Below are 20,224 nucleotides of genomic sequence, written 5' to 3' on the forward strand. Positions count from 1 at the left end.
ATACTGTTCCCCGTGGCTAGATGCTAACACGCCCTACTGTCCTTCTTTTACTTGGAGTAATTAATTGCTTTACATCCCCTTTTCTAACAAATCTTGTGGCAGTCACTGCAGCACAGTTTTGGTGTATTTCCCAGACCAGTCCTTGTGTGCCTGAGAGCCAAAACCTTGATGTGCACCTTGGAACATACCTTTAGTGCAGCCTTCTCTTTGTCACAAGGCACGTGTGCTTGCTCCTGCCGTGTGCAGCAGCTCCCTGGGCTCAGGCAGTAAGAGCAAAGTGCACAAGCTGCAGCTGCCCCATGGGGTCCTGTATATGGCTGTGGTGCATCACCCTGGCTGGGAAGGGGTGTGGTGACAAACATGCTTTGTGGACAGAAGGTAAAAATCTTGGGTTAACCAGACTTACGACCCTTTCTGTGAAATGGGGAATGCTGGCTTGCTGAACAGCATTGGTGCCAAACCATCATCTTGACAGTGCAAGGGGCTGTAAAGTAACACTCAAACTGTAGATTTTTGCAGGGTTTCCTTCTTTGCAAGGCTCTGTAACTGAGTTTATAGATTTCCCACATAATCTGTGGCCCTGGTACTTCTGAGTCTGCTCTTAAACATTGAATCGAATGATCTTTGCATTGATCTGAGTTGTTTCAGGAACACAGAAGAGCAAGTTTCAGTGCAAGAGCTAGGAGTGGGACTGCTGTTGGATGTTCAACATAGGTAAACTGTGACTTGGATGAGCCTGTTCCAACACCTGGGTACTTCTGCAGTTGCAGTACCTGTTAGTCACAGTGGTTCTCTGTCGCTCTCACAGACACGGTTTGTTTTCAAATTCCCCTGTGGGGGAAGTGTTGGTGTCTGAGCAGACCTAACATACCAACTGTGGGAAGACCGGGATGCTAATCACATTGTTTCGGCTCTGTTCTGGCTGTTGAATAACAGTGTGGCTGCATGCAAATGTCTGATAGCTTATGTAACTGCTTGAACAAAATCAATGATCTAATTAAAAGTCAAATGGAAGCAATTTTGGTTGTATCTGAGGGTTATTTCTTTCAGTAATTCTTTTAGGCTTGGGGTAAAAATGCAGCTATAAAGAAAAACTAGGCTGTTGACTGCTAGGGAAAAATGTGCTGACTCCTACAGGAGTGTGAACTTGCAGTGCCATGGCCTGAGCTCAGTGCTGGATGCTGCTGCTTCTGGATGTCAGAACAAAGGCATGAAAGCTGTTGGTCTGGAACTCAAGGGCCCTCTGTAGTAGTGCAGTCGATGCTCCCAACTCATGAGTGGTTGATCTTCTCAGTGTGGGTGTGCAGGCTACCACCAGAATTATGAAGCTTGTCAGACACGGTCTTGTTGGCTCCTGCCATCTGAGGACTTCTAAAACATGCTTTGTGGGGATCCCACTGTGCAGAAGTAGCTCAAACTGCCTCGGTTAGTCTGGTGGTCTCTGCTGAATGGCCAGAATGGTCATGGTGAATCTTGCTGAAGTACTCATAGCCTCGAGTGGATGGAGAAGTGACTTTCTGTTCCTTACGGGACTCAGGGTAGGTGATGGGAACTGCTTGTGCTGCATCTTGTTCTTGGACAAAACCTGGGTAAGGATGACTGGGGAGCCTGTGACTGGTCTGTGCTGTGCTCATATTGATGTACTGCCCCTGAAAGACCAACATGAGTGTCCAGGGATAACTGTACATCCGAGAAACTGTGCCTGTGTCATCTCCAAGGAATGCAGAGATCTATTCCCTTCCTACTGGCAGAAAACAAAGCCTGTATGTGAAAAGGAAGTTGGTGAGAGCTAATATTGTGCTGGGTATGGGAACTCCTAGCCACTTGTGTGGGTGTGAGCTCTGTGGTCATTGTGCAGCCCTGTGGTGTCAAGTGCTGTTAGAAATGAATAATTAGACACTCTTAGCTGAGTACAAAGCATGCATGCTGGACAACTGAATGGCTGCATCAATTAGGAGTGGTAGAAGAGAGAAGTCCTACTGCTTATCAGTACAGCTGCTACCCCACAAGATCCCAGCTGGTACAGGTGTGTCCCTGACCTAACCTAGCAGTAAGCAAGAGTGAGGATTTCCAGCTCAATCCAGCTGCCGAAAGCAGTGAGATCTCTGCGGTGGACTCCAGAACTGGGCTATTGAGGATTGCTATGGTCTTAGCCACTGTGTGCCCTACTGCTGTCCAGAGCTGTACAGAAGCAGCACAGCTAGCGGCTTGCCAGTAAGAGTTCTTTCCACCCAAGAAGAAGCAGGAAGGGTCAGATTATCTTTGAATAGTCTAGATTCTCCTCTGGTGTAGAGGGGTTAAAAAAAAAAAAAGGCACCATTTAAGTTTTTCACTCAGCTCAATGCTGCTTTAAAGGCTGGATGGCACGGCCCTGACCCTGGTGCTGTCACAGCCAGATGATTAGTGGCTGCTCAGTGAGCATTAGTGAGCAAGCTAACGACTTGCAGACATTTACAGAGACAGGAGCATGTGGGACTCCTGAGGAAGGGTACTGCAGAGACCTGGTCCCAAAGAATTAACCCTGTCACCACCAGCATCCTCACTTTCTGTGAGCTTTGGGACGTGAGAAGTCTATCACAAAGAGATGTGTTTATATACACAAAGGATGTATTTCCTAGACTTTTCCCAATGTGTGGCACAAAGCAGTGTGGCGTGTTACCAAAATGTGTGCCACTTCTGTTTTATAAAATAATGCTTCTCTGTCCCTCAATACATGTGGTATTGACAGTGCCATGAGGCAGGGTGGTGGTGCCCTGCTCTGTTTGGTGAAGGGTGGTTGGCTGCCATGGCTGAGCATCCCCTGGGTGCAGCTGTGACATTGCCTCAACACCAGCTGAAGGGCTTCTAGATCCCCTGGTGCACTGTGGGCGTGATGGGAACTTCAAAATGACAGTTCCAGAAATGAGGATTAGTCCTACAAAGAGATTTGTGCAAGGAGGTGGTTTGGCAGTGAGCATGGGTGGCTCACTGCAATGCAGGCAGGCACCAGAGCCCCAGACTTGGTCCTTGTGTCATCCCATGGTTGTTTTCTTGCTCTGGAACCAGAGCTGTGCCTGCTTTGTGCTGTCTCTGGGAGCCTGGGCAGCCCTTGAGCTCCTGGCTGCTGAGTCTGCAAGACTGCATGACCTAGGATCAGGGCACAGCATGGGGTAAGCTTCTGCAGGACAGACCTTCCCTGCAAGGTGCTTGTGTAAAGCAGTGATTAGCTGCGGGACTGAGGCTTGCCTTATTCTTCGGTGCTGCTGAACAGGTAAAACACCAGTTTGGCAGCTGAGGCCACAGCACCGGGGGCTCACACTCACAGCAGACGTGAGTGAGATGCTGCTGGCTCTGTCCCAGGGAGCAGCTGAGGTGTGTGGGGTTTCCGAGTAAAGCCCTGCCCAGCACCTGTGGCTGAGCCAGGGAACCCCCTGGAGCCAGTGACAGAAAAATCTGCCTCAATACATCCGCCTTACGTGTTGCTATGGTATCATAGCATAGCACTGAACTCTATATTTGAAAATGAAGTAATACCATTTCTGATAGAGCTAAGTAAATGAAGCTAGGCTATATGCAACAGTTTTTTTAATTAGAAGGAGGGAGAAGTGAACTGCTTGACATGAACTGCTGCAGCTATTGGTTGAAAATGCTGCCTAAGGCAGGGGGGACTTAAATATTTTAATCAACCAACTTTATTACTTAAGCGTAGAGCATTAAGTGTTCTGTAGCCTATCTGTAAAGAAAGAGGGCTCCTCAAGCAGAACCTGGGCAGCAGATGTATTCAAGCTCAAGCATAAAAATGAGGAGGAGCAGCTGAGTCCCCATCTATAGGAGAAATACCCCTGGGATTTTTGCTCCCTCTGAAGGAGGGTGACAGTGAGGCATGCTGCTAAGGGTTTTTATGGTGAAACTGAGGAACTGGTAAGGAACAAGGTGGCCTAACATGGCACTAAACCTGGCAGTCTTCTGGGTGACTGTAAGGGGTATGGTCATGGGTACTTACATCTGGATGCCAAAAGCACAGACTGGTCTTACGCAGGCTAGACTGGACTTGCCTGTCTGGATTAGTGTGCCATTAATCTGTTCATGGATAACGTGGAATCGGTTCCTGGGAACTGACGGCTGCTTAAATAGCAAAGCTATGGGGTGTGTGTGTGTGTGCAGCAATGCTAATGATTCTCAGGGGTGGAGATGTGCTGTGGGACATGCGGTGACTGTCCGTGGGCATAAATCTTACTCCTGATTGAGTTTGTCTTTAGCGCTCCTGATAGGTGTGAAATGAGGAGGTGCTACAGAAGGGGGTCAGGCAGAGCAGTGTGGCTGCAACTGTTCTGGCTCTCTAGTGACATTGCCCATAAAGCCAGTGCTTCATTTTTCTGTATTGTGTTAGGAATGCAGAATGCAGTTGGCTTGCAAATGCGAACGATGTGAGGCTGCAAGTGGAAAAACTAGGTCCCGTGGCTGGGCAACTGGCTGCACCCTGTTCAGTCAGTGTGTATGTGGCAGAGTGCAGTCCCTGGAGGCCATGCAGAGAGTTTGGAAGGGTTTGTATGAAGCATTTTGTCAAAAGGCTCCAAGTCCAACCTCTGCAGAGGAAAGGTGGTATCCCTGTGAGCTGGCAGGGAAGTGCTGTTAGCAGCCAGAGTCCATCATGCCTGAGCAGCTCCCAGCAAAGCTGGGTGAGGCTGGCCGTGTCAGAGCAGGGCTCCTGCTGCCTGCAAGCAGCGGGTGTGCTGCCTGCAGAAGGGAGCAGCAGGATGGTCCTGGGTACAGGGTGGGAAGCAGCGCTGTGATGGCCGGCTGCTCCAGGTGATGCTTGTGCATCTGTGTGTCCTAAGGCTTGGCTGTGCAGTGAGCACAGACGGCGACGGAGTGCTGGGAAGCGTGGGTGAGAGGGTATGCGCTCCGCACAGGCGCGTGTCGTGCAGCTGTGGTTAATGTGTGCTGAAGCTGTGCCATTAATCCCATCTGGCTCTTCTTAAGGTGCTCTGAGACCACCCATGTGACTGTGCCTCTCTGTAAAGCTGCCACTGCCCTCCTGCCTCTGAGTGCTCCTGTCATAGGGGGGACTGTCTGATAAGCAGCTGCCACCACTGGGTGAATTATATGGGCCCAGTCCTTGCGTGAGCAGCTTGTCACTGGAACATCATAAACAAGATATTCTCCTGTGCGGGGCGAGCACTCTCTATAGTGAGGATGTGATTATGTTAGAGATGAATTAATCTTTCCTATCGCTTTTTGAGGACATGTTAAGGCAGAGACAGCTGACTTTCTGATAAGTTCTGCAGTGCGCTTATCGCAAAGCTGCAGACAGCTACAGAGAATCTGTTACAGGGTTTCTGGGCTTAAATACTTCAAAAAAAGAAAAAAAAATCTCAGAGCTGCACTATTAGGTGCTCGGTATCAGAGAAAAAGACTTGGACAAACCACAAATCCTTTCAGAAGCTGAAATAACTGATGGGATATCTTCTGATGTGTTACCAGCCCAGGACCACAAAGCGTGCTCCAGTCTTAAGCTGTTTGGTGCTGCAGCATGATGCAGAGACTGCAGCCCTGCATGGCCCAACCTTGAATGAGGATTGCCTTCAAGCGGCCCTGTGTCTTTGCAGTGATTCTGGTTTCAGATGGAAAAAATGAATCTCAACGTATACTGTGGCCAAGGATTTCCCCAAACAGTAATCATTTTTGATAATTTCCGACGTGCTGGTTTTGGCTTCAGAAACTCCATCCAAGCAGCCTTCATGCCTGGCGTCTGCTGCACAGAAGGCATTAGACAGCCCTATCTGAACGGGCTCATTTATCTCTGCAGAGCTTTACACTCTGTTTCTTACAGCCATCCTGACCTACTCCCCGGTGTGAGTAGATGTGCTTCTCAGTAAAGCAGAGGTCACCCTGGCATCTCGAAGCCTCTGCAGCACATGTGACTGCTTGGCCTCACTGCTCCTGGGGGCAGTGCCAGAAGTGCTGGCAGCATGGTATGCAAGGTGCAGAGTGGGAGAAGGAGGGTGAAATGATGCAGGTGGGGCCAATTCCATTTTTGTCTCCAGCGTGCACTGATGTCTAATGGTGGAGTTGCTGGCTGATCCCCCTACATTGAGCTTTATAGCCCCGGTAGTTTAAAACATAAGACTGTGCTAAAGATGTGTTACATGCCTCTCTGATCGTCCCTGGAAGGTCTTTGCAAGAACTGGTAAAGTTTTTAGCCTTGCTGCAACCCACAGCGAACAGGTGATGTTTAGGACTACCTTAATCCAGAGATGGTTACAGTGCTCTCACTCTTCAGTGCTTTTGCTGTGTTCCACTTGCAGAAATCTGACTCCACAGCTGTTTTTATCAGTGCAGTCTTGCTGATGGAGGCTTGGTTTTCTAGTTGTTTAGGCACAGGATATGTTGCGAGAAGGCACTTTTTTGTTTGCATGCAACGACACCCTCTAGTTTATCAGACTCCTAGACAAGTATTTCTTGCATTTGAGTGAAGTTTTCACGTCTCACTTAGGATAGAACCGCGTCCCCCCAAGTTGGGTAGTGATGCTGCTGACCCGCTGTGATGGGAAAGCAGAGGCTCACTGTGCTGCAGCAGCACTGCTGACTTGACGAGGGTCATTCCCCTTCACCATCCTGTGCCAGAGGAGGGATGTGTAGTTGCTTAGTTTCAAAAGCAGAGGCAAGCATTTCTCATGGCTGTCTCAGCAGGATGTGGCAGAGGCAAGAGAATGCCTTTCTTCTTGCCCCCCTCTTTTCACCATTTAGCAGAAATCCACTTTCCAGCATGCTTGTTCCCAAAGCTCAGGGACTTTCCTCTACATGTAATTCCCAAATGACTAATTATCCTTTGACGGCTTGCTCTCATCATCCTTCCGGCCTCCTGGTGCTTCCCTGCTGGTGTGGGCATGAGATCCCGTGCTTCCCACGCCTTTCCTGGGCCTTTCTCACAATTGTAGGGGTCTCATATGAGTCCCAGATCCCTCAGCTCACATGGGAGATGCTCCAGGCCCCTCATCATCTCTGTGGCCCTCCCCTGGACTGTCTCAGCAGTTCCCTGTCTTTCTTGAACTGAGGAGCCCAGTACTGCATGCTGTTTCAGATGTGGCCTTGCCAGAGCAGAGCAGAGGGGAAGATCACCTCCCTCAAGCTGTTGGCTGTGCTCTTCTTACTGAACTCCAGCATACCGCTGGCCTTCTTGGCCATGAGGGCACCCTGCTGGCTGCTAGGGCACAGGTGTCCAGTGGGCTTGGTGTGGCCACTCTATGTGAAGCTGACCTGTGGCCGGGGCCCACCATATGCATCCTCACCACGTGCTGGAACATCCTCAGTGGAAAAAGCCCTTGGTCTCTGTTGCATGGTGCAGCATGAAGGGCTGCTGGCATCTGCAGCCACACTTTGCTTGTGTCTCTACTCCGAAAGCAGAGCTCTACTGTTAAGGGCACACAGCAGTGTGTCCGTGTCCCCGTTGAAGGCGAATGAGAGCCGTGGTGGCCTGGCCGGCACCGGATGAGCTCAGCAGCGGGGAATGCGCTTTGTTTGCGCGCGGGGCCGGTTGTCTGGCGGTTTTGGTGGTGATGTCATGGCCTGCAGCAGGCCCGCTTCCCATCGGCAATCCTGGGAGCTGCGGGGGGCTCACAGGAACCGGTGGCGTCGGGCAGGGGCTCACCAGCCTTGCTGGAGCATGCAGTGTGGTGGTGCAGAGGGCTGGGGCTGGTGTGCTGCCTCATGGGGCTGGCAGCAAAGTAGCACTTGTGGAAGCTCGCAGGGGCACAGAGGCTGAACACTCACACCGACTTCTTTTTCTTGAAAAGGAAAATAATAATTAGCGTGGCGCTCTGTGCATCGCCCGCTGGCTGGGTGTCTGCATCCGTGGTTCTGCAGTTGCAAACCAGGACTTGTTTGGCAGAGGGTAGCTGAGTCTTAAAGAGCTGGTGTGAGTGGTAGCCCTTACCCTTTGCATTGCATCCTTGCTCTTCCCTGAGGTGTACAGGCATCACCGAGCTCTCCTTGTGCCCTGCTTGTCCTTCCCATGCTGGGACGCTCTTGTGGCAGTTCTGCTGAGCCCAGGTCTCTCTGATGCCCTCTCCTTCTGCGAGAGCTCCCATGAGAGAGTTGTCCCTGGGTGCTAAGTGGGCATTGCCAAGTAGGTGCCCATGAAGAAGTTTGGCAGAACTATTTTAATGAGCGCTTTGCTCCTCATTGCCCCATTGGTTTGATTCTTTCTGTATTAAAGGCCTTTTTTTTTGTTTTGTTTTCCAAGCTTGCTCTGAAGGGGCTGAATTTGACCTTATTTTTACAGTTGCCTGTTGTACCTCCTGAGTTCCTTCTCAGAGGCCCAGCAGGCATGCGGTACAGGAGCATGGATGTGATAGCTTCCAAAGGTCTTCAACTGTGCTGGATGGTTTCAAATCCAGTTAAAGTTTAAAAAAAAAAAAAGACTACTGAACCCCCTGAATTATAGGGTTTAATCTCCTGATTTCTAAAATGTCAGACTTCTCCAAGGGGCTCAAATTTCTTAACTGACCACACGGGTAGGCAGAGAGGAAAATGGTTTCCCTCCTCTTGCAAAAAAACCACTACTTTCCCATCCTCCTGCCTGTGTCCAGATCAGACTGTTTACAGCTCTTCAGCGTAATGCCACCCCTCTCAGAAAAATCCTTGTTAGAAAGGAGTTACAGAACTTGTTACAGAGCTTGGTGGAGCTGATGTGTTCACTTACACTTCCTGAAGGTGCAGATGATGCTCTGGGGCTCGTTAGCAAAGCTGTCCTCTGGCAGCATCTGTGCTGCGACTTAGCACAGTGCAGAGCCTCAGCTGGTGTTCAGGTGGGCTGGGTGCAGAGAAACACTTCTGTGGGTCACAGCACAAGCCGCAAACATGGCTGAGATGCAGTCGTGCTGGAGTGTGTTGCCATTAGAGGCTACCAGGTTATGGCTACGAATCCAAGAACCTGGCTGGAATTCAGCTACCCTGGTGCCAACTACGTGCAGGGAGCACAACTTGTGCTTTCCCTGGGTAAGCAGACTGCGCACGTCCAGACGGCAAGCTATGTGTTGAGCTCTGAGAAGCTGCGAGGTAGACCTAAGCTTAAGGGGTCATTGAAGGAAACAATTGAAGTATGTTCTCAAAGCACTGAGGAACCCATGTAATTGATTTAAAGGCATACTATCCCTACAGAGGATGTTGCTAATGTCTTTAGCAGGCACGGTAAGCCTGTGAACACATACTGTATGCTTCGGCAAAGAATTTCCTTAGCTTGCTCATCTTAGACAGCTCCATCCCATCTGCATACTACTTCTGCTTGGCATGCACAAACAATGCGGAGAGAAGGGCTTTGAAAGAGCTCAGTTCAGTGTGAGGTTTAGTTGTTGCAGAGTATAAAGCCTTACTGAGTGCTTCACTTTTGATTCCCCCTACAGTTACTGTAACTATTCAATGCTAGATGAAAATAATTAGAGTTGGGTAAGAGCTCATAAGCTGCAAGATAACAGTGCTTAGAATAAGTGATCTTTAACTGAGATGAACTTTGCACTGTACAAGTTCCTTATGTGACTGGAAATGTGAAGAAAGTGCTGTTATTGGACCACACCTTTGTTTTTTTATTAAGGACCATATATTTTGAGTTTGTCATCTTCTTCCGCATAAGGCATCATTAAGCTGTAAGTGAGACCAGCATGAAGATGGGAAAGAGCTGGATGTGAAGATTAGGCCAAGCTGTGGTAGAGCTTTAACATGTGAAGGCTGAAGGCAGAGTGGATGAGATGACTTTGCTCAGACCTACCAAGCGGCTGTAGCTAAGAAACAGCTTTAAAAAAAAATTCAGTACTCAGAAATGCTTTTTCAGTCCTTGGTCTGTTTCACAAGTCTTAGCACGGTCTGTCTTACAGCTCAGTTTAGTAAGGAAGCTGTCTGCTGCGGTAGCTTATCTTGTTTCCACTAATTGTCCAACAGAAAACGACTTGCAGCCCTACTGTGGGGCAGAGTTCAAGGAACCTTGCCACAGCTAGTGTAGTACTTGTGCTTAATTTCAACCTAAGGCAGACTTGCACATAAGCAAAATATGCTATTCCAAGGCTTGCTTGTAGCACTAGAACTTTCTTGATTTGTGGAATAATTTCTTTTCAAAGAGGCTGTTGAAGGTCACATTGTCCAAGGCAAGTACTTATTAGGTTCAGTTCGTTCGGATTGCTCAAGGCAGTGTCCACTTGAGTTTGAACATACCTGATGATAGAGATGCTGCAGCCTCTCTGGGCTTCTGCTCCAGTGTGCGACAGCCCTCACGGAGAAGACTTTTTCCCTTTTTCCTGGAAATCTGCTTGGAATTTTCCATGTTGTTGTGACTTGGAAATTTTCAAAGTAGAGGAGTGAGGGGCCCCTTGTGCTGCATGTGGGATGATTTATTATTTTGATTTATTAACACTATTATTATTTGTAACTCTGAAAACCATCTTTCTTGTAGTATAAAGCTGACTGAAATAATGAATGTGTGCTGGGCTAGGAAAAACCCTGAGACAGGCAAGGGAAGCTGTTGTGAAAGATGCATAAGAATACAAGGATTTCACTTGAAGGGCTAACTCTTGAAATCAAGCAATAATTATTTTTATAGCTCCAAAGAAGCTTAGAATACATTGTAATTTGTCCAAGGTGCTTAGTTTAAAGGCAAAAGATGTTGAATATTCTTAGTCATGGATATTGTGACTTAAAAGCCTGAAGACAACCCTTAGTTAAAGAGCCAAGACGAAGTGGGGAATCTTGGTATCCTGCTTGCTATGAACTTTTCAGATGAAGTTCAGAGGTCTCCACTGGAGTAGGTGAATTTGCAGGCTTCAGATCAAGGCCAGGTTTCAACTTTGACTCTTTCTGTCAGGGCAGCTGCAAGTACGAACACAGAGCACCAAGCTTTGCAGCCTTGGCCGTTTTCCACATGGGAGGTTGGCTTATGAGGCGTGTTGTTGACTAAGCTTTAAAAATGGCACGTTTGTCTTGAGATGGTCACATTTGAGGCTCAAACAAGTTATGTTGCTGGCTCTAAACTAGGCACCTTAATGCCTTCCTCTACGCTCTAAAGAGTGCAGTGTTAACATGTCCAAGTGTAACATATCATATTAATATTTAGTATAGAGCAACAATTATAAATCAGCTCAAGCAGTTAAAATTTGGTTCCGTTTCAGGACTGAAATTGGCGTATACTGCAGTCCTATGGAATCTCCATAATCCATTTTTTGGGCTGGTTGCCACTTAGCTAATAGGATAATAAAAGGGTCAGAATTACAATCTAGACTCTGAGGTGTGATGGGGGAAGCAAACTAGCTCTGGTTTGGTCTGTTTTCCTCTTTACCCTACCAGGCAGCCACTTAAAATCTAATAGCTGACTAAGAAGCAGGATACTCCTACATAAAACTTAATGTCGTAGGCTATATATAGGCTTTTTTCTTTTCTTTAACAGAAGAGTGAGTGCTTGAGCTGTTCTGCAGAACCAACACCGGCACTGAACAAGCAAGTTGTGCTGGCAGCCATCCCATAGCACTCGGCGTTACCGATGCGCTGAGCGCAGTGCTGGGCCATGTGCTGGCTGCTGCAGGCTGGCTTCAGCGCGCCGTGCAGGCCGCAGGGCTTGCGCCTTGGGGCTGGGCTGTGTGCTGCTTGGAGGCCGCAGGGAAAACAAACAAAAAACCATGCTATAAGTTACTCTTTTGGGTGCTCTGATGGCACTTTTGAATTTGGTCGTCTGTTTACTGCTGGGCTCAAGTCCTCACAAGCTCAAAAGCAGACATCTCCCACCAGCTCCAGTGAGCAAACAGTTGGTGTTGTGCATGCCAGTGGCCCTTGCAGACCTTTGCTGAGGCTTCATAATGTGAATTAAGTGCATACAGGGCTCCTTGCTTCAGTCTGTGGGAACACACGTCTCTCCGTGCCCTAAATGTGCACTTAAACTCATTTGCTGCACCCAGTGTCTGATATGAGGGAGAGTATAACCCAAAATACCAAGCTCTCATCATTAAGATGGGGAAAGGCCTCCAAGATCACCACGTCCAACAGTCAGCCTGTCCCTACTACGTGCATTCATAGAATCATTAAGATTGGGAAAGACTTCCAAGATCATCAAGTCCAACCACAACCCATCACCATTATGTCCACTAAACCATGGCCCTCAGTGCTGCACCTCCATGTTTCTTCAACACTTCCATGGGTAGAGACTCCACCACTTTCCTTCCTGTTGTTCTTTCTGAGAATATATATATATTTATATCCAATCTGAACCTCCCCTGGTGCAACTTAAGACTACTAATTCTTGTATTATCTCTGCCACCTGAGAGCAGAGACTGACCCATGAGCTCATGAATGTGGTGTGAATCTTCCAATTTTTGTTGCAGATCAAAAAGCAGACGATTTGTTCCCATATGCCTAATTCATCAGACTTTGCTGATGGTGGGAGTGTGTGCTGGAGGGGCTGTGTGGTTGCACTGTGCTCCTGAAGCAGTGACTGCAGTAAATGTGCATCTCCATGCTGTAGACTTACCACAAGCTTCAGAGGAGTAATCAGAAGAACATGGTTTGAAAGGCTCTGTAAAGCTTCAAAGTGTAGACTGGATGAGAAATAATTATGACTGAAGTAGTGTTCATGGTAGGAAAGCAGTGCTGCAAGGTCTGCTGTTCATATCATCCATTTTCCAGTCTCATACAGCCAGGAAAAGTGTCTTTAGGCAAACCCAGGGAATGGGTGAATTCCACTGGAAAACTGGGCAAGCTGTGGTACATGACCGTTCCTGGAGTAATAATTGTTGGTGCTTAAGTGTAACTGGAAACATTTTTTTTTTCTATGTTCCAATCTTGGATGTTTTACACTGGCAGTGTGTGCTTGGTGGAGGTGGTTACAGGCTTGGTTGTACTGAGCTGGGTTGGTGCTGTGCCACTTGTGCAGGCCCAGCTGCTCGCTGGTCTGCTGCTCTGTGTCTGATGTTTGCATGTTAACATCAAGAGACCTCTGAGAGGGTAGGCACTGCGTGGTCTCAGTTTGCTATTTAAGAGTTCCATCAAAGCAGAGCCTTTTCTGGAGAGACAAAGCACTCCAGCAGAGCTGAGCTTTACGCTGCTGCTTGGGAATGAAGCTGCTTTGGGCTAGTCTCTTTGTGATCCTCAAAGGGTTCTTTTGAATTCTGAGGGATTTCAGAGCCCAGGCGGGCCAGGGCTGAGTTCTGGTGGAAGCTGGAAGGGATCCCTGCGGGTACTCTGTAGGGTGCTGATAAAGTCTGTCCTGCCTAGGAGTTCTTCTCCCTCCCTTCTCCCCACCCTAAAGGAGTGCAGACAAGTCCTCCTGCAAGCAGGCTTGGAAAAAATTACATCATGAGATCCCAATGCATGTCAGGAAGTGTGGAGACTGTAAGAGCAAACCGACTTTGCTAACAAAGTACCGCTGCATGGTCGGCATCAGCCTCAGGGAGGAAGAGCTGTCTTGCTCCTGCTGTGACCTCTTCCTGCTGCTGGGGCTGGGGGTTCCTGTGCTGCAGGAGAAGCTTTTGAGCATGGGCTCTTAACTCTACTCTTGCATTGTGCCCTCAGAGGTGGTGGGGCTGGAGGAAGCCATTCAGCTGCTGCAGTGACCGCAGTACATCTGCACTGAGACATATTTATGTGCTATAAATATGGAACAGGCTATTCTTTATCCTGAGTAACGTGCGTGTAGCAGTGTGCTCGAGGTGACTCTGTCCCGCTGGCTTTTATCCCTGGGAATGCTGGATGGCGTTCTGAGACAAATTTATTTGTAGCACACTAAATCATTGCTGCATCCATTCTAGTAAAAATGCTGATGTCAGTATAAATCCAAAGCTAAAGCTTGGAGATGTTTCTGGCATGAGGCTGCAGTGGCCTGCTCTGCGTTGTGAGGAGTGGTCTTGCTGTGGGATGGGTGCTGGGGCACTTGGTCTGCTCCAGCCTTGGTAACTGCTTGTGCATCTTGTGCACTGTGCTGAGCCAGCCGGCAAGGCTTTGGGGCGCTCCCATGCCCAGAGAAGTTGTGGATGCCACATCCCTGGAGATGCTCAAGGCCAGGTTGGATGGGATCCTGGGCAGCCTAATCCGGTGGGTGGCAAGAGAGTTGGAGCTCAGTGATTTTTAAGGTCCCTTCCAACCAAAGCCATTCTGTGTTTCATATGAAACGTAGCTGTGCCTTCTGCTCTGGTGCAAGAGCTGCTCCCTTGCAACCTTCCAAGGAAGGGATTTCCTCTGCTGAACAGCTTGAGTTTCATTTGGGGAGAGGCAGAGGAGCACAGGGTGCTGGGAAACAGCAGTGTTTGCGTGATGCTGTCTTTCTCTTCTCAGCCGCCCATTAAAATCCAGTGGGATTTACTCACTTTCTGGCTATCTGTTGTACATCTCAGACTGAATGTGAGGTCAGCTACGAGCATTCAAGTCCCAGACACTTAGCATTGTTCTGTAAGATTAGTCAAAACTGATGCTTAAAAAATGCAAATAAAATCTAAGCAAAATGAGATGTTAGCTATTCAGGAAGATAACGTGCCACTCAAGGTCCGATGTTAGAGTATTATCTGCTCAGGACATACCGTCCTAATGTGCAACCATGTGAATATTAAAAGCTTCATGTGAGCACTGGGTTAAAGGAGATGCCCTGTTGCTTACTTTTCTTGGTAGCTGTTCTGTATAATGACTTTTTTTGAAAGTCAAGACCTCTGTATGTTGATAACATGACATCAAAGTATTGCTGTGGTACATGAGGTGAATAGGAGTGAGCAAAGCGTGCTCAGCACTTGTTGACTTTACCTGTAAGCACTCTGAATTTGAACTGTAGGCCATCAAAGCACTGAATGCTTCTCATTTGCTAGCTAGTGCTTATTAAGATCCCTGTGCAATTATTCTGGTGACAGTTGCTGCTCTGAATGATGAGACCACTTGGTGCATGGGCATCCTGAAAGGCTGCAGGAAAGCCCTGGTTTGGTTGAGATCAAACAAGCCAGGGTTGTTGCCTGTGCAAGTGCCTGTGGTGACCTAAGTGCTTCTCACCTGGATTACCTGGGCACAAGTGAGGAACTTAAAAATGTGCCTCTTACAGAATGGGAAATAATCAGATGTCTGTCTTTTGTCTTCCAGATAGCAAAGCCATAGTTGATGGAAACTTGAAGTTGATCCTTGGTCTGATATGGACCCTTATCCTCCACTACTCGATTTCCATGCCTGTGTGGGAGGATGAAGGTGACGATGATGCAAAGAAGCAGACTCCCAAGCAAAGGCTGCTGGGCTGGATTCAGAACAAGATCCCTTACCTGCCCATCACAAACTTCAATCAAAACTGGCAGGATGGCAAAGCACTCGGGGCTCTCGTTGACAGCTGTGCTCCAGGTAAGCCCTTTGGTCAATGTTTCCTTGCCCCCTCTTCTTGGGGCTGCTCTGCTGTGCATGGAGGGGGAGGTTTTCAGGGCTGTACTGAAGGAGGGAGCAAGGCTGTCAGGAAAACTGCAGTCCAAAGAGGCCAGCTGTGGGAAGCAGCACGTTATAAATGATCTGGCCAAGAGAAATACTGGCCTAAAGCAGAATGTGCGATTGCATTGTTGGAGGTGCTGCATCTTAGTCTTGTATTGGGTGTAAGGGACAAAGGCACAAGTGCTGGCTCCCGAGTGCAAGACAGACGTGTTCCCACAGCGAGTGCCAGCAACCTCTCAGCTTCAGGGTGCAGCAGGAGGCTTCTTGTGTGTTCCTGAGGGAGGACTGCACAGGAGTGCAGGGCAGTCAGAAGCCACACGCTGCCTGCAACTTGAGTGTTTAGCAAGTTACAACTGTGCAGCTTAAGGCAAGCAATGTGATGAAGTGTGAAAAAGGCAGTTTCCTCACTTTCTCGTAATACGGCCTTGCTAATGCAATCTGGGGTAGTGTTGCAGGCAGCTGGAATTCCTTCCTGAAACGTGCTGTAGGAGAACCACCAGAACTTAAAGGATCCCTGGGTGTATTTGTGGTGTATTTAGAGCAGCATCTTCCACAGTTTAAACGTAAAGCTGTGCACTGCGTGGCTGACCCAGAAGCTGTATGTCTTGTGTGCTGACAGGCAAGGTGGGTGGGAGGCTTTTGGAACAGGCTTTCTAATACTGAGCTGGAAGAGCCCCTGGAGATGCTGGTTGTTGTCTGAGAAGCATTTCAGTGATCAGCATGCTCTTGTCCTATTCGGGTTGCTCCTGCCAGGGTCCAAATGTCTTTATGGCAACGTCGTTACAAGTAGCTGTGGAGTTTGTACCTGGTTTCATCGGCTAGGGAAGCTTCTCTGCAGACAATGCCTAATGATGAAACTTCCTTGCAGGCCTGTGCCCTGACTGGGAGACCTGGGACCCAAGCAAGCCTGTTGACAACGCTCGCGAGGCCATGCAGCAGGCAGATGACTGGTTGGGTGTGCCGCAGGTAAGGCGGGGTGGGAAGCACTGTGTGAGTTGGTTCTTGCAGCGTGCTAAGACTGGGGAAAGCAGGAGAAATTGCTCAGATGCTTTTGAAGGTCACAGTTTACTTAAGCAGAACTCCCTGAGAAAGGGCAAATTGTGATGAAACGTGTCATCATATTTCAGAGCTGTGGTTATGAAGTTTTGTGTAGGGGTTTGTGCTAAAGGTTGCCAATGTTGCAAGTATGTGGAGTGGGGAGATAGTACGCTTTTAGTGATGCTTGAGTGGGTTTGTTTTGCTGCATTGGATATTAGGAAAAAATTGTTCTCCAAAACAGTGGTGATGCATTGGCACAGACTGCCCAGGGAGGTGGTGGAGTCACCATCTCTGGAGGTCTTCCAGGACCGTGGAGATGTGGCACTGTGGGACATGATTAGTGGGGATGGGCTGGGGTTGGACTGGATGGTCTTAGTGGTCTTTTCCAACCTTAATGATCCTATTGATTAATTATCTGAAATAAAAACTCACTGGACTAAGAAATCAACTCCAAAGGTGACTTTTAAACAGCGGACAGTGTATTTACTGATCAGATTATTTTCATGCTGATGAAACTGAACAGAAATGCTGGAGTCTCTGGAGATCTTGGAGCACTTTGTATCCTGGGAGCAGGAAAATAAACTGTCCCAAGTCTCACTTTGTAGGCTTTGCACTTCAAGGCCCTAGCACACAGCATTATGAATCCCTAGTTGTTTGATGTCACTTATCCCCATGCTGCTTTTCAGGGTGAGTGTGGCTGCACTGTCTTGGCTTGCCACCGTTTAGCTTGTTGCAACTCTGTGAGAACCCCCTGATAATCAAAGTGCAGGAACCCCTTGCCTCCCAAACTGCTTTGGGACCATAATGAGCTGCTTGATTTTTCTTGCCATGAGATGATAAATGAACTAGTTTTTATCACAGAGGAATGAATGTAAGAAATCACGTTAGAGTGTGGGAGTTTTGAAACTCAAGAATTTGTGCTGTAGCTCTGTTTCTCTGTTGACATGCCGTATCCAAGCACTGATAACAATATATTTAATTGTGCTGTCTTACAGGTTATTACTCCTGAGGAAATTATCCACCCTGATGTGGATGAACACTCTGTAATGACTTACCTGTCACAGTTCCCTAAAGCCAAGCTGAAGCCAGGAGCTCCTTTAAAACCCAAACTGAATCCAAAGAAAGCAAGAGCTTATGGCAGAGGTAAGAACTCAGTAAGCTTAAGCTGTGCAGAGTATTTAACTCTTCAGAAAGCTGGGTGGAGTTTTCTGCTTATGTTGAACTCCAGGCCTACTGTAACAGACTTCAAAGTTTCACTTGTGTACTCTTGGTGTGGTGCCTAGTTTCAGAAATACATGGATATAGTCCAAAAGACACTCCTAGTTTTAACATGTGAATTCCCCAAGCTCTGAACCTGTTTTGCAAGCTGTTGGTCTTACAGTCTGCAGATGGAAGAAGTAACTAAATGGGGCTGAAACAGCTTTGGTATGAAATTTAAGCTAGCAATATTGCTGCTGATGGTCACTGATACACTGCTGAATGCTTCTGATGGTAAAGTACTTCTTTAAGGAGGAAAAACATCTTTCCATCTCTGTGCATCTCTGAGCAGGTGCTCTGTAGAGGAGGAGAAATCAGTTTCTCAAACCAGTGGCAGATACGTATTAGGGTACATTAATCCTAAATGGGTTATTTGAATTGGTCTCTTGGTAAGAATACCTTGTTTGCACATGCAGAAAGGTGCTTTGGTAACCCTTCAAACATTAAATAGTGCTGAGCTTTTACTGTAAAGACTGCATTTGCTAATTGGAATGACTCATCCATGAACATTTGTGCATTTGAAGATTTACATACACATTCATATTACGTTTTACATGTACAATTCCTGTTACTTTTGATGTGGTTCTACTCTAGATTGGAATACAATAACAGCTGAATGTATAACAGACTTCTACCTTTAATGTTGTTGGGATATAGCAAGACATCATTTATATGGTGCTCTTTATTCTCCCTTCCGTATTGTTCCAGGCCTACAGCCTGTTGCTGGTCCATCAAGATTTTTAGCTTTAGTTGATTTCAGAATTGGGTGTATGTAAGAATGTAATGGAAAGAAACAAGACTTTCCTTAGTTTTGTTTTTCTTGGTGGTTTTTTGAACTTGAAATGTCAGCAGTTGAATGGACATGGATGCTGTCTGAGCGCTGATGAGCAATTACTGTAGTCAGAAGTAATTTAGCACTTTCCCTTCTTGGAGGTTTGTTCTTTGTTGGTGACTTCCTCTGCAAACTACAGCATGTGGAGACATTTGTCAGACTGAATGACTGATCAACCTGCATCAGTCTGCCAGGTCTGCCTCCAGTCACGTTCACACTCTTTCAAAGTCTACTTCAGTGCCCAAGAGTTCTGTAGCCATTGTAATGGAAATAACAATGAATGAGCAGCTATTGAAAGATGAATGTTTTCCCTATTAAATGCCAAAATTGAGTCACTAAGTATAAATGACAGTTCTGACTGCTGATGTACTTTGGGACTGGAAGGTGAATCCAGCAGCAAGGGGTTGCTGTCAAACTGGACAGGGTCTTTGGGGCATATAGATAACAGTTCTTCATGCTTCCAGAATAAGGTAATCGTCAGGTATGAAGTTGATCAGTCTTAATTTTTTTATTATCTTTTTTTTCAAGTACTGCAGTAAGTTATTCATAACCTTCCAAAGTGAATCTTAGATGTAGCACCCTGGATACTGCTCATTTCCTTCTGGGGCAACTGTCTGTAGGCATAATGTGAAGTGAGCCTGCAGAGGTGTTGTGCAGATCATGAGTGACACATGATGAGTTCTCATTTAATCAGCCAAAGCAGATCTCTGGGAAGAGGGTGAAATTTAGATTAAATGGAGGCTAAGAAAGTGCTATGACTAATGCCATCTTGTCTGAAACCATCTTCTGGGGATAAGCTGTCCTTGTTTTTGTGCCTGCAGTAGGAGAGATACTCGAATACCCAGTGCTAATGCCCGTCCAATGAACTGAAGATATGCAGAGTGAATTTATAGCTGTTTAAACTAGATGATAATCTAAGGGTTAGTTTGAAAGAATGAATATGTCAATTGTTAACACCTTATCAGAATGCTCAGATTTCCTAGCAAAAACATGATCTTCCTTGCATTGCTCTCAAGTTATTGTTTTCTGAAGATAAACAAGCTCAGGAATTCTGTTGTTCACAACCACTTCCTTTATAATCTATCAGACATTGCACTTTCCACTAATTGTACTATGGAGTGCCCACGGTTTTATGAATAAGCTGAGGAGTAATGCTCTGGGAAGGAAGGTATATATGTTTGGGCTAGTCTGGAACCAGCAACTTTGGGAAGTTCTTCTTCCCACCCAGTCTGACACCACCATGACAGGTGTAGCAACCTGGGGCTAAGTGCAGAGATATGATGAAATCTTGCTGGTAAATGCATGCTCTGGCAGGCCCTGTGCTAAGGAATAAAGAAACTCATCAAGTTAGATGGAAGTGGTGCTGAATTGCAGGATTTTAATGGTGTGAAGATGTTCCTGGACGCAGTTTCTATAGACTTCACTGGCAAAATAGTTTGAGCAGCTTTCGAAGAATGGCGAATCTGAGCAGCTTGTGGGTAGTCTCCGAGCTGTCTCTTGGGTGTTGTAGCAGCTAACACACTGCTCTTCATCTGCCTTGCAGGAATTGAGCCTCATGGGAACATGGTGAAGCAGCCTGCCATCTTCACGGTAGACACCATCAGTGCTGGGCAGGGAGACCTGATGGTCTTTGTAGAGGATCCAGAAGGAAACAGGGAAGAGGTATGTATGTTAAATATTTTGTGGGGAAGACATAAA

At 47.2% G+C, this 20,224-nt stretch overlaps 1 protein-coding gene across 8 annotated transcripts in view; it reads left to right on the forward strand.

Annotated features, from left to right (window-relative positions):
• FLNB (filamin B) overlaps nucleotides 1-20,224 on the forward strand; it is a 78,158-nt gene that overhangs the window by 18,415 nt on the left and 39,519 nt on the right. For all 8 annotated transcript variants that reach the window (XM_015292937.4, XM_046899761.1, XM_046899762.1 and 5 more), the window contains 4 exons: nucleotides 15,070-15,318; nucleotides 16,268-16,365; nucleotides 17,433-17,580; nucleotides 20,070-20,188. In XM_015292937.4, the coding sequence (XP_015148423.1) occupies nucleotides 15,070-15,318; nucleotides 16,268-16,365; nucleotides 17,433-17,580; nucleotides 20,070-20,188 (614 nt within the window). The remainder of the gene's footprint in view (nucleotides 1-15,069; nucleotides 15,319-16,267; nucleotides 16,366-17,432; nucleotides 17,581-20,069; nucleotides 20,189-20,224) is intronic.

Source organism: Gallus gallus, chromosome 12 (genome assembly GCF_016699485.2).
Source record: "Gallus gallus isolate bGalGal1 chromosome 12, bGalGal1.mat.broiler.GRCg7b, whole genome shotgun sequence".
Lineage (NCBI taxonomy): Eukaryota > Metazoa > Chordata > Aves > Galliformes > Phasianidae > Gallus > Gallus gallus.